This window comes from Lemur catta, chromosome 3 (assembly GCF_020740605.2).
Source record: "Lemur catta isolate mLemCat1 chromosome 3, mLemCat1.pri, whole genome shotgun sequence".
NCBI classification, from domain to species: Eukaryota; Metazoa; Chordata; class Mammalia; order Primates; family Lemuridae; genus Lemur; species Lemur catta.
Genome location: NC_059130.1, coordinates 123,209,707 through 123,223,061, shown reverse-complemented (window position 1 = coordinate 123,223,061; position 13,355 = coordinate 123,209,707). Strand labels below are relative to the sequence as shown.

General features: G+C 48.8%; 1 protein-coding gene across 10 annotated transcripts in view; it reads right to left on the bottom strand.

Annotated features, from left to right (window-relative positions):
• The window catches only part of NPHP4 (nephrocystin 4), a 114,262-nt gene that overhangs the window by 22,927 nt on the left and 77,980 nt on the right, over positions 1-13,355 (bottom strand). For 9 of the 10 annotated variants that reach the window (XR_006733954.1, XM_045546293.1, XM_045546296.1 and 6 more), the window contains 5 exons: positions 11,020-11,127; positions 9,206-9,357; positions 8,863-9,054; positions 8,244-8,431; positions 2,942-3,102 (listed from right to left, as the gene is read on the bottom strand). Coding sequence is in view for 9 of the 10 variants with exons in the window: in XM_045546293.1 (XP_045402249.1) it covers positions 2,942-3,102; positions 8,244-8,431; positions 8,863-9,054; positions 9,206-9,357; positions 11,020-11,127 (801 nt within the window). In the remaining variant the exon portion in view is untranslated. The remainder of the gene's footprint in view (positions 1-2,941; positions 3,103-8,243; positions 8,432-8,862; positions 9,055-9,205; positions 9,358-11,019; positions 11,128-13,355) is intronic. The other variant, XM_045546297.1, reaches the window with a different exon arrangement.

Here is a 13,355-nt window from a genome sequence, read left to right as displayed (position 1 = left end):
GCTCAGAAGCCGGCGACCGTTCCCAGGCAGCCCCGCAGGCGGAAGCAGCTCCTGAGCCACCAAGAAAGGCAGCTTCTTACAGGCAGGAGTCCTCACTGTTGGGGTCTTTTTTGCAATTCTTAAGTGAAGGACAACCCAATTTACCCAGTGAATAAACACCTCCAGGCATGGGGATTCAGAGCAGGCCTGGCAGCCTCCCGGAGGAGCCCCCCCTCCGCAGGGGCGAGGTGGGGAGGGAGGGCAACGGAGCCACGCAGACTGAGCCGAGCCGGTGCCGGACAGCGAGTGCTCAGGGGAAACCCTTCAGGAGACGAGCCTGTGGGCAGGGAGGGCTGGGGAGGCAGGCCGGCCACGGGCACAGGCACGGACACCCCCAGGGGACTAAGGCTGCAGGGTGGCCTACGGGTCCTTCTCCTGGGAGGGCCCAGGGGACCTGAGGGGACCGGCTAGGGTGCTGGGCTGAGGCCAGGCCGTGAGGATCTCTGTGCCAGGCTGCGGCTGTCGGAGCAGGAAGAGTCCAGCTCGCGACAGTGTCAGCAGGACCTTCCTGACCGTGGTCTTTCCTGCTCATCACAGTGAATCCTCGACGCTCTGCTTGTGGGGCAGGCCTGGGGGTGACAGTGGAAGCACAGGCTGCTCCAGGCCCAGCTGGGACGTTCTTCACTGTGTGGCCTTGGGAAAGCAGTGTCTGAACTGGAGCCTCTTCACACGTAAACGGAAGCGTGGGACCAGACTGAGGTCCTGGCCTTTGCAATTCCCACACTTTCCCTACATGACAGAAGAGCCTGTCCCCGGGAGACGCCCAGGCCCAAGCCTCCCTAAGCGGGTCTGGGGCTGCCAGTCGCTCAGACCCTGCTGGCTTAGCGGTGCTCGGCCACACAGCCCATGTTACTCGCACACACACCCACGGCTCAGGAACCTCAGCCACTGAGATACGTGAAGACTCCTTTGGAGAATGGCCAACAAATATAAGAAACAATATTCAGCCTCACTAGGAAGGAAAGAAATGCAAACAAAAACAAGGTATCATTTCTCACCTATCAAAATGGTAAACGTTTTTTTTTAAAGGCTAATGCCCACAAGGGAAGTGACTGGAAACTCAGGCGTCCTCTCGCCTCCGCCTTGCTAGGCCAACGGGGCACCTGCAGCCCTCAGAGCACCACTCTGGGAACATGCCATGTGGGGAGAAAAAACTTCAGAGTCAGAAATGGGCGAAAAACTCTGCTCGGGTCATCGTCAGGGGGACCCTGGGCTTCATCTTCTCCACTGGAAACAAGGACGACAACAGGACTGTCCCAAAGGGCTGGGCTGAGGGTTATGTCGATGAAGCCCACAGCAGTCACCAGAGTTAACTGTTCTCGTTGCCAAGGCAGTACGTTATTTTCACTGTCCTTGGGCAATCAGCTAGAAGCCAGGTGTAAAATTCAACTTCAAGGTGTCCGCTACAGTGATTGGAAGAAGGAAACCACTTGAATGTCCAACAACAGGGAAGATGCAAAACGAGGTGAAATGTACCCTCGTCTTGCAGAAAATAAAACTCTCAAAGGATGAGCAGAGCATCTTAACCATCTCAGGAGCTGGAGTCACAGGGCATTATCTTTTCCTATCTCAGTTTTCCATCTTGTCCACCTAAGTTTTAAAGTTAAAAGACTTTATTTGAGAAAAGTATATTTTAATTTTAATTTATCCAAGTCTGTGTCAACAAACATAGTGCTTAAGGCGCTCTTCATGTAAGTGACAACACCTAGTCCCTGCCCTTGGGGACATCAGGCCAGGCTGAGGACAGACAAGCAATGTCCTCGATAGATAACCCAGTGGGGCCCTTGCCATGACCCTGGCAGGAACAGAGGACCAGGGTGAGGCATCAGAATAGCAGCCACACCTGCTGCGTCCTCACCGCCTGCAGACTCCACCCTGGCCACTCCACACACACTGTGCCCCAACTTCCCCCACCCCAGGGGACACATGCCATCACGCATGAGGACGCTGAGTCACAGGAGCAGTCAGTGGGGCAGGGGGAGGGAAGAGCAGGCAAAGCACCAGGGGAGGAGGAGCCTGGTGTCGGGGACCCCCAACCCCTGCACTCGAGGGATGAGGGGCCACCCAGGAGCACGTGGCAGGTGAAGGAGCAGAGGGGTGACAGGACAGGATCTGCACTGCTCAGGGACCACGCAACCACTGGAGGGGACAAGGCTAACAGGAGCGGAGGGGTGGTTGCGGCTAGAGTCCAGAGGAAAGTACCTAGGTGGGAGTAACAAAGTGGACAAGTTTCAGAGACGCGGGAGCTCTACCCTCTCCCACCTCCACCGCACAGGCGGGGAGGAAAATGCTTAGGACGCATGTCCGCAAGTGGAGGTGGCTCCAGTCCCTGACCCAGGCACTGCCATGGTAACTCTACGTTGACCATCTGGGGTCCCCGGGACAGAAGGCTTGAGGAGAAACCCCAGGGAAAAGAGTGAATGAATGGATGGATTTAAGTTTTAGCACACGAGGAGATTGGAAGAGCATAATTAAAACAACAGATTCTAATTTCAATTAGAACTGGGAAAGCACAATTCACGTAACTGATAACGGGAATCAGAGAACACTTCACTCCCGGTCACCCACGCCTCCCTCCACTCCGTCTGGAAGGCCACCTCGGGGAACTGACATGACCACATTCGAAGGAACAAAAGGTAACATTACCAGGTTTTGATACCTGAGTTTGATCCTAAGAGTTCACTGAGCAAACACCTAGCATTATAGAATTCAGACTTTGTGAAAAATATTTTCCTTTCAGAAAGCAGAGAATGAGGCACTGTTTTTAATCAGTAAACAAAAAAGCTAAACCACAGTGCTGGACAGTGACAGCCACCACCGAGCAGATGGACCGCGGCACGGTGACTTGTCTCACGAGGGCCACGGCACCCTGGCCCTGCTTGTCCTGCAGGAAAGCCCCTACCTTCATCTGGACGGCGGCAGACCCGAGGAGGAGCAGGGAGTCCCCGTCCCAGACGTCCATCTGCAGCGTCTGCGAGGCCAGGTAGCGGAGGAACCAGCGCTGCTCGCCGGGTTTCAGGGACCCGGGGTCCACCATGTACTTCAGCTGGAAGCCGGGAGACCCTGTGCAAAAGAGGCCCCCGTGAGCCCAAAAGTAATTGGAGTCATTTATCATCTTTACGCTTTGAAGAGATTTCTGCTCTGGTCATGATTACTAATTTCTGCTTCCATCATAGCCACAGTTAATAAACACATTAATCAAAAACATCATAAAATATCCAAATTAACAACACCAAGACTCATGTTCAGAAGACTACATTTCTTTCCAATATATACAATAAACTCCTTCCTAAATGAGATTTATGGTTCTCGGCAAGTCCGTGTTAAACCGTCTGTGATGGATGAGGGACGGTGCCTTGGTGAGGCTTGCGGGGAGTTTATCATTCTGGGCACACAGAACCTCAGGACGAATACAGTCTGATCTGCGGTTGGAACCGGGACACACACACGTGGGCGCAGCCCAGCCTGAGATCGGGCCTGGCACACGCTGTGCGGGACCCAGGACCCCTCCTCGCCCAGCCCCGTGGGGACCCCAGGCTCCTCTCCTGGGGGTCTGCTCCTGGCTGCCAAGCTGGCTGAGAGATGGGCACTGGGCTGCCCCTGCCTTCATCTTCTTGAAGTGGCACAATCATTAATTCTAAATTGACGAAAATGCCACTGACGTCATCACTAACGAAGGCAGGACACCCTGAGCGCACACGGGACCCCAGCCTCACGTTCTAAGCCCTTTAAATATTCCAAAAAATTAAATCAAAAAGGAAGGAAAGCAAACATAAAACTGAAAACAAATTAAAACAAATGAATCGTACTGAATATCAAACGGGTACCATAATCCCCAGGGAAAACTATTTTGAGGGCTTCTGTCACACTAAGCCAACTCTGCACCCTCGGCAGGATAGAACCTAAGACAAAAAGCCCTGCAGAGATCCAAACTTCACTGGTATGTTCCTTATTAATGTTAACATTAGCAGTGTAATTGTGAAAATGTCATATGAATTGTAAAATTAAATAAATGGGAACCACATCTTTCTGTGTAAGGGAGATACAAATGAAGTAAGGAAAACTAGCCAAAAACTCTACATCTTTATTAGAAATATCAATATGAACTCATTTTTTAATACATGCTCCAAGCTCTTTCAGAGAAAAGCTTCAAAGCAAGGAGCCCCAGGATCAAAGCAGCTCAGATCCAGGTCGCTGAAAAGCCCCCCGCGCTCAGCAGGACCCGGCTCCTCAAAGGAGCGCCAGACCAGCCCGGGACACGGGCCCATCCCAGAAGCAAGGACGTGCCCACCTGAAGCTCCCACTGGCCAAACTAGGGCAAGTTTGTGCACTGAAAAGTAATGATGATGAATGAAACGCAACACATCAATAACAATCCAAGAGATCACAGTGATAATCAAAAACAAAAAGACCCAGCCATCTAAAACCCCAACTGCCACTGCTAGGGTAACTATTCCACCAACTTCGCACTCTGAAGAGGGGCAGTGAAAGGGGAAGTATTCAATATACGTCCTCTCTTTTTGGAGGACATACATGTAGTCCACCCTGGTTGATAAGGGACACTTCTTTTTTAATAGAAGAATGTCAGCTAATAAGGAAAGAGCAAATAACAGAAAAATTACCATTTTGAAAACTCAATTAACTGACCCACCCAAGCTCAGCCAGGGCGTCACACAGGGGGTGGAAGGGAACAGATACTCACAGCAGCCAAAGAAGGGCCCTCACAGTTCCTCACTAAGCGACCAAATTAGTGCATCTCCTAAGTTTTGATATGCAAGATTATTTTGTCATTCAGTTTTTTGTTTTGTTTTGTTTTGTTTTTTTGAGACAGAGTCTTACTCTGTTGCCCAGGCTAGAGTGCCGTGGCATCAGCCTTGCTCACAGCAACCTCAGGCTCCTGGGCTCAGGCAATCCTCCTGCCTCAGCCTCCCGAGTAGCTGGGACTACAGGCATGCTCCACCGTGCCCGGCTAACTTTTCTATATATATTTTTAGCTGTCCGTATAATTTCTTTCTATGTTTAGTAGAGACGGGGTCTCGCTCTTGCTCAGGCTGGTCTCGAACTCCTGAGCTCAAACGATCCGCCCACCTCGGCCTCCCAGAGTGCTAGGATTACAGGCGTGAGCCACCGCACCCGGCCTGTCATTCAGTTTTAAATAGTCATTTCTATTCATTTCTATTTTGATTTCTTCATTGACCCATGGAATAATCAGAAGCATATTTTAAAATTCCAAAAAGGCAGCAGTTTGGAGTGTTTATGGGGGAAGGGAGTGACTGACTTCTGACCTTGTGGCATTATGGCCAGAGAATGCCATAAAACTGATTTGACATCGGTTCTCTTGGCACAGGTGACACATAAGAACAATCAGTTCTTGTAAGTTTCAAGGTATGCTTAAAAATAAGGCATATTCTCTAAATTGGTTATACATGTTTTCTAAGATCACCTTTTTAAATTCTATTTTATAATAGCCTCATTAATTTGTTTCTGCTTGATCAATTTACAGAAATTGATCATCTCCTATGATTGTGGGTTTATCAAGTTCATCAAGTTGTCCTTTATATTTTGAGGCTATATATGTTAGAAGTTTGCAGATTCAGAATTATTTATTTTCCTAGTGAATTATTTTCTTGGTTATTACTTAATAGCTTTTATCCCTAGCACTACATTTGCCTTTTGTCTCTTTTGTCTCATACTAATGTTGAACTACTTCCATTTGAGGTCACTATTTTAACACAACTCTTTCCACCTTTCACTTTCCACCTCAGGAGGCAGCAGTGGTTCAGACCCCAGCTCATTCCCTTCTGAGCAAAGATGGGAAAACTGACCATCAGTAAACATAAAAATAGGTCAAGTGTGTTTCTATCCATTGTAGTTTAAATCCATTAGTCTACAATGATACTGGAAGAAAAAAAAAAGTCATTGGTCCCCACCCTTGAAGGATGCTAGGGAAACACAGAATTATTTTGTAAATTAGCAAATAAAGGGGGAAGAATCAAGTATTATTCTGACTTTCTTATATGAACTGTACCTCAAGGTAACTAAATATTATGTTATTAAATAGGAAGTGTCTGATTTTGAATCAAAAGCTTAGTTTATTATATCTCAAACAAGAAGCAGTATAATTAATCAAAGTATGCACCTAAACTATCAACACAGTTTTGCCATCTTAACGGTAAGCTTGTTTATACCAGCAGCGAAGAAGCCTGGAGAGTGGGTAGCAACGAAATAGCGAAAGGCATTTCCCACAGCTTGTTGAGAATTGAATATTTTTCCATGCAAGAAGTGGCCCAAAGCCTGGAAGAAGTGGCAGTCAGTTGGTGCAAGGTCTGGTGAATATGGTGGATGACAGAGAGTTTCCAAGTCCAGCTGCTGTAGTTTGAGCAGCGTTGTTTGCGTGACATGTGGTCAAGCATTGTCTTGCAAGAGGATGGGACTGTCTCTGTAGACCAATCTCAGCTGCTTAATTGCAAGCATCCTCACCATTTCATCCAACTGGTTGCAATAGATATCACTGTAATCGATTCACCAAGTTTCATGAAGCTCTAGTGGATAATACTAGCACTGGACCACCAAACACACCATTAGCTTCTTTTGAGGAATATTCGGTTTTGGACTGTGTTTTGGCACTTCATCTTTATCCAACCCTTGTGCAGAACGCTTGTGATTGTCAAAAAGAATCCATTTTTCATCACACGTAACAATACGGTATAGAAATGGTTCGCCTTTATGTCCTAACAGCAAAGAAAGGCAAGCTTCCAGATGATTTCTGACTGCTCGTTTAATTCAGGCGGTACCCATCGATCTTGTTTCTTTACCTTGCTGATTTGTTTCAAATGGTCCAGTATTGTTGGACTAGTAACGTCAAACCTTGCTGCTAATTTATGTCTAGGTTGAGATGGATTTGCTTCCACTACAGCTTTCAGCTCATCATTCTCCACCTTGGTCTCAGGTCACCTACGTGGCTTATTATCAAGATTAAAATCACCAGAACAGAACTTCTTAAACCATCGAAGTACTGTGCGTTCATTAGTCACATCCTTCTCAAATACTTCGTTGATACTTCGAGCTGTCTGTGCTGCATTGGTTCCACAACGGAACTCATATTCAAAAAGAGCACGAATTTTTGACTTATCCATGGTTTCACAAAAATTGCTCTAAAAAAAAAAATTTGAAAGATAATCACAAGCCAAACCATGTATTTGAAAGACTGAGGATATACCTTCACAATAAAAACAAAACAAGTGTCAAAGTGAAATGTCAGGGATATCAACTGTCAAACTCAGTACTTCAGAAAATCAGACATTTCATACTTAATAACTTTTGCTAGTTGATGAGGGAAGTTTCTGGCTATGGAAGCATTCCAGCTGACAAAGGCGCCCTAGAAGTTGAATGTCACCATTGTGCCAACCTCAAATGAAACAGTGGCTCCATAAAGCAATGGTCAAAATGGCCCCAACATGCACAAAAAGGAGCAAGCAGACATTCGGGTACAGCACAGACGGTACGACATCACCAGCCACAAAGAAATTCTCGCCAAAACCAAAAAAACACGCACCTGATCACACAGCTAGATTTACATGCCGATGTGCAGGAAGAGAGGAGATAAAGGAACACCTTGAACATTACCCCAGGATACAAAAACAAAATCCAGACTACAGGACAGACGCTCTATGCGACAATGTAGCTTCTTCAACAAATACATTAAAAAGATAAAGCAGAGACTAGGGATGGGGCAGCAACTATGTAGAAAGACTATATAAGGAGACCTAAAATTCACACTGTTCCATTACCACGGATGGACCTTATTTTTGAACTATTAAAAGAAATTTATTAAGTTATTAGAGAACTTTTAACATTGGCTAGATATTTGATGATATTAAGAATTATTAGTTTCTAGGTAGGATATTACTGAGTTTATATTTTTCAAAAAAGCATCCTTAGTTTTCAGGTATACATAAGACAATATTTATAGACGAAATTATATAATGTCTGGGATTTGCCTGCTTTCGGGGAGGAAACTGGGATGGAAATAGGTGATCGCTATTTGGGCTGTGTGCTTGGTGCGCTGATCCATTACACTGGTCTCTCAAATTCTATGTATGTTTCAAACTCTTCATGGTACAATTTTTAATAATAAAATTTACAGTTTACACACAAAGCTCAGCACGGGATGTCTCATCTTCGCCAGGTGCATGAGCACTTACCAGCATCAAAGGAGCCGTCTTTGTCAATGGGAACGAGGACGTGGGACAGGGAGCCAGAGCTGGTCTTCCCAGTCTCGTCCAGCTTGACCAGCTGCAGTCGTGGCGTTGTCGTAGGTGGGAAGCGGTAGAACTGGAAGGTGAAATACACAGTCTTTGGCCATGACGTTCCTCGGGAGTCCTGAGCCACTCTGAATCCAACAACAGCTCTGAATTAATCAAGGATCCGCAGCAGGAACCTGGGGTCTTTGATGAACTCTTGTGTAGGGAGACAGCCCAGGCCCTGCACTCACCAGGGCAGTGGTAAAGAGGCTGCCACAGTCACCGACGTGAACAGCTTTGCTGTGCCCTGAAGTGACATTAATACCTGCGAACTGGGCTACACACTGTCCCCATTTTAATTGAGGACCACAGAAGATCGGCCAAAGCAGGTTTCATGGCATTTAGAATGGCTTTGGGTGGGTCCTTGCCAAAATAAAATACAAGCAGATGGCACTCCTTACTCTAGTAAGACCTACACAGAGAGAGTTCTGCCAGGTCAGAACCACATCAGAGCTCCTCTTCAACACAGGAAGTGTGAAAGCCAGATAGAGTAACAAGGACAGAATATTCAAGAATTTACCTGCTGAAGGCAAGAAACTGTAGCACTATTTCGTTGCTTTGTAGACAATCTGATTCCTCCTTTTGGGGGTTAAACGTCACTGGATCTGCAGGATTTACAGCTTCGGCCGGTTGCTGACTGGCATCGAGAATCTCAGGGAAGCCGGAGGACTGCAGCAGCGCCATGGAGGCTCTGGAGAGCTGGCTCCCTGAACTGCAACAGAGAGACCCTCAGCCAGCCTCCGAGGGGTGGGCGGCAGGGCCTGCCAGCGTGCCTCTCTGTGGAAAGCCTGCTGCCTGGGGAGTCACACGGTCTGACTGCACAGCACCTGCCTGGTCCAGTCCCTCCCAGAGCCACACCTCACCTCCTGGTCTGGGTTCCCGCGACAATAGGGGCGTGCAAAGGCGTGAACGGCAGCTCCTGCAACTGTTCGGCCAGCGATGTTTCCAGGACCACAGGGGCCTGGCTCAGGTCAGCTTCCAGGTGAGAGACGCTGGCCTCCAATAGGAATGCCTGCTGAACAAAACCCTGACCTGTGACAACCAACAGTGCTCGTATCCAAGGGGACTTACTGATGAGCTGCCTCTGCAGGGTTGCCAGCTTTAGCACACAAAAATGCAGGAGGCTCAGTTACATTTTAACTTCAGGTAAACAATGAATAATGTTAGTATAAGTATGTTCCATACAACAATTGGAACATACTTACGATAAAAAACATCACTTGTTCACCTAAAATTCGAGTTTTACGGGCGTCCCGTACTTCATGTGGCAACCTGGTTTGTGCGTCCAGAGGCACAGGAAGGGATGGCCAACCTCCTGAGCAGTGTAGAACCGTGGGGCATGTCTGATGCCTGAGATGGTAAATTAGCATCAAAGCATATTTACAGGACAGAAAGATGAAACTTCCCCAACACTCTGAGACGAACAGCGTACTGAGGCCCCAGCTGCTGTGTTCGGACGTCTCTCTCGCTCCCACCTCCCCTGAACGTTCCAGTCATTCACTGTATTCCACCTTCCACCCCACCAAGGCAGAAGACCCAGGTCTCAAGGACGAGCTTGTCTGGGACTCAGGACTGCTCTCTTTCAAGCCTGGTGCCCCAGCTTTCTGCTCCAGTTCAAAGGGACACCACTTAACTGGAGGTCACCCCACACCGTGTCTCAGGTGTCAGGAAAAAAAGGCAGGCAAGCCCTCCACGAATACACGAGCCCCAGACATGTTTCAATAAGGCACGACAGACGCATGGTGCTGTGAGTATTTTCAATGAGTGAGTAGGGCCGGGCACGGTGGCTCACGCCTGTAACCCCAGCACTTTGGAAGGCTGAGAGGGGAAGATCACTTGAGGGCAGGAGTTCAAGACCAGCCTGGGTAACTTGGTGAGACCTTGTCTATATAAAAAATAAAAAAATTAGCCCGGTGTGGGTCTACTTGCCCGTAGTCCCAACTACTTGGGAGGCTGAGGTGGGAGGATCGCTTGACCTCAGGAGTTTGAGGTTACAATGTGCTATGATCGCACCGCTGCACTCCAGCCTGGGCAACAGAGTGAGACCCTGTCTCCAGAAAAAAAAAATGTATTTTAATTAAAAAAAAAAAAATGAGAAAGTAAATGGAACTATTTTTCCTCAACATATTTCCAGTTAAGAATAGACGCAGTTTACGGGTGAGAAAGCCGGGTTCTGAGACCAAACTCTACGTGAATACCCAAGGTCAGTGGCAACACGGGGCTATCTAGCCATTAGCTCAGCCTGCACCCAGGATGGCGGCTCCACTCGTCCTCCTTCAGCTGCTGACAGCAAGGAGCGTCCTGGGGGCTGGAGGCTTGTCTCACCCCTATTTATAGCTCTGTACAGCCTCTGTACAGAAAATTCGGGGCAGTTGAACTTGGTTTTTTCAAGTAGACCAAAATCAAAATCAACCACTGTGGCAAGAAGAACTCATAGGCTACATTCTTCCTTGGGCTGCAGAAGCAGAACGATGGCAACGACCTGAGGCATGAAAGTGAGCAGCTCCTCCACGCCCAGCCCCAACCCGTCCTACAGCCCAGTCACAGAGCAAACCAAGGCTCCATCGCCTGACTGAGGGCCAGCGCTGCTTGAGAAATCAAAGACTTGCACAGCAGTCAGGAGAGGTGGAGCCACTCTCAGGTAGAAGGTGGGGCAGGAGGCAGGCGGTGCACTTACTGCCTGGGCTGGGGAGGGCTGAGAGCCATCCGGCTGCTGGGAAGCAGGTCTGGCTGCGCGGCGCTGAGCCGGAGACTGTGGGGAAGCCGCCAGCTGGGACAGTGACAACTGGAAGGGAAAGAGAGCTTGGGTGAGATGTCGGCCCACGAAGCCCCCGACACATGCAGACCCAAACGGAGCAGAGCTCTGGCCCCAGCCTCAGAAGGGGGGGTGACATCTGCAATCTCCTGGTCAGTGGCTGCTCTGGAACCTAGAACCACTTCTAAATTTCCTTTCATTATAGAGATGTGATTCTGTGATCTCTCCCAGATCATAATAATTGAATAAAAATATTACTAGCGAGGAAAAGCACGTAGGGAAGGGAACACCCAGATGTTACGTTTTTACGAAACATAAAATAACAGGTTAAATGGAACCTTGAGAAGCCATTAGGCAAGTCCAGAACTAGCCCAGTATTTTAGTCAAAAAGACAACAAAAAGGAAAAAAGAAGTGGAAGAGAGCAGTAGGATTCTTAAAGATCAAAAAAGACAAAACCTATTGAAGACGGATCTTATTTGAATCTTTGAACAGAGTTCAATCAGTTCTATCTTTCGGTCACAACTGGATTGAACACGGCACAGGCAGGTGACATTAAGGAATTATCAGTTATGTTTGGTGTTCACAGCATTGTGATTATGCAAATTTATTAGAAACATGTACGGCAAAATGTTGTTTCCTTGCATCTTCAAAAATTTTCTGAATAAAAATTTGCAAAGTCAAAAGAGAAAGAACACCAATGAAAAGCAAGTAGAAAGGGGAAAGGTTCTCAGGCTGTGGGGGTGGAGTGGCCTCTGAGCCCTATGGGTCTCCCTGGACTCTATCCCTGGACTGAACATCTCCAAGGCCCCTTGGGTTCTACCGCCTGTGTTTCCACCCCGTGCACCGCCCTGCGGAGGCAGGGACCACGCCAGTGGCCAACACAGGCGCTGCAGACAGACAGCGGGTGGAATTCCCACTCTACCAGCTCGGTCCTGTGTGACCTCAGGCAAGTCAGTGGCCCTCTTTTTGCCTGCCTCCTCACCGGTACAATGGGGATAATAACAGTGCCTAAATTGCAGTACTATTGTGAGAAGTAAATGGGAACTCGTGCCAAGGGGTTGGCATAGTACCTGGCATACAGTGAGCCTTCCACAAATGCTACAAATATCTGGACAACGAATCCTGCTGTAAAAAGGCTGATGTGGAAGGATGGGGGCCCACTCTACTGAAGACACGTATCTCAAACCTGGACTGTTTTCCAGCACACAGAGCCACTTGGGATATTCGCTGTCAGCAGTGACAGTCGGCCCGAAGGAGGTGCTGACACCGAGAAAGACTCAGTATACAAAGAGGTGCTGAGGCATGGGTGGGGCGGGGGTGAAGTCACGGGGACCCTGGCAGCATCTTCAGGGAGAAGAGAAGATCTTCCCCCAGGCCCCACAAGGTGTCGTGGAAACTGCCGTGGAAACGTTCCCACAGGGAACGTGCCGGATTGGGCTGGCAGGAAGCCTGGGAGACGTCCACACACAGGCGCTTGTAGGTGAATATAATATTCACTTGTGATCCAGTTTCCAAGCCGCATGTTGCACATTAAAGCTGCTTCCTAGAGACAGCCTTAGATACTGCATTATTCAACTTTTCTAGAAAGTCGATTTCCAGGTTGATACTGGCAGACAGAGCCACCAGGAGGCACAAGCCAACTCTGACCTTGCCCACATTCATGCAGCTAGAGCCGGCCTGGAGCCCAGGCAAGGGCCCCAGGCGACTCAGGACTCCAGAGGGGGCCCAGCAGGAGCGCAGCACAGCCGCTGGCCAGCCACGGCCAAGCCAGAAAGTCTTCCTCAGGAAATTCTAGCACCACAGAGAGGTTTGCCATCTGACACGCAACTGTCACCGTGTTGTGTCTCTTTCAGCTGTGGCCCTGTCTCCACCAGCACCAGCGGCTCAGCCCAGGGGCCAGCTGTGCCTGGTGGCCAGCTGCTGTGGGCACTGGTGGCTGCCAGGTGCCCTCTCCTGGCAGAGTCTGTCTAGGAGAGCAAAGGGGTTAACACCATACCTTGGGGGCTCTCGGAAAAAAACAAAGGCTGTTCAGTCCTGAAAGAGTCACAACTATTGGACAAAACTGCCAGGGAGGTGCTGAAACACGCCTCAAACAGCAACCGGGAGATCACCAACAACACAGGGAGCTGCCCCCACAGCTGGGCTGTGAGTTAGTGTGGCAGGGACAGGCTGCAAGGACAAGACAGGGGACTAACATGTCTCGCCCCCCAGCAGGTCCCTCCCGGGCCACACAGAAGCAAAGAGGAGGGCAGCTGTC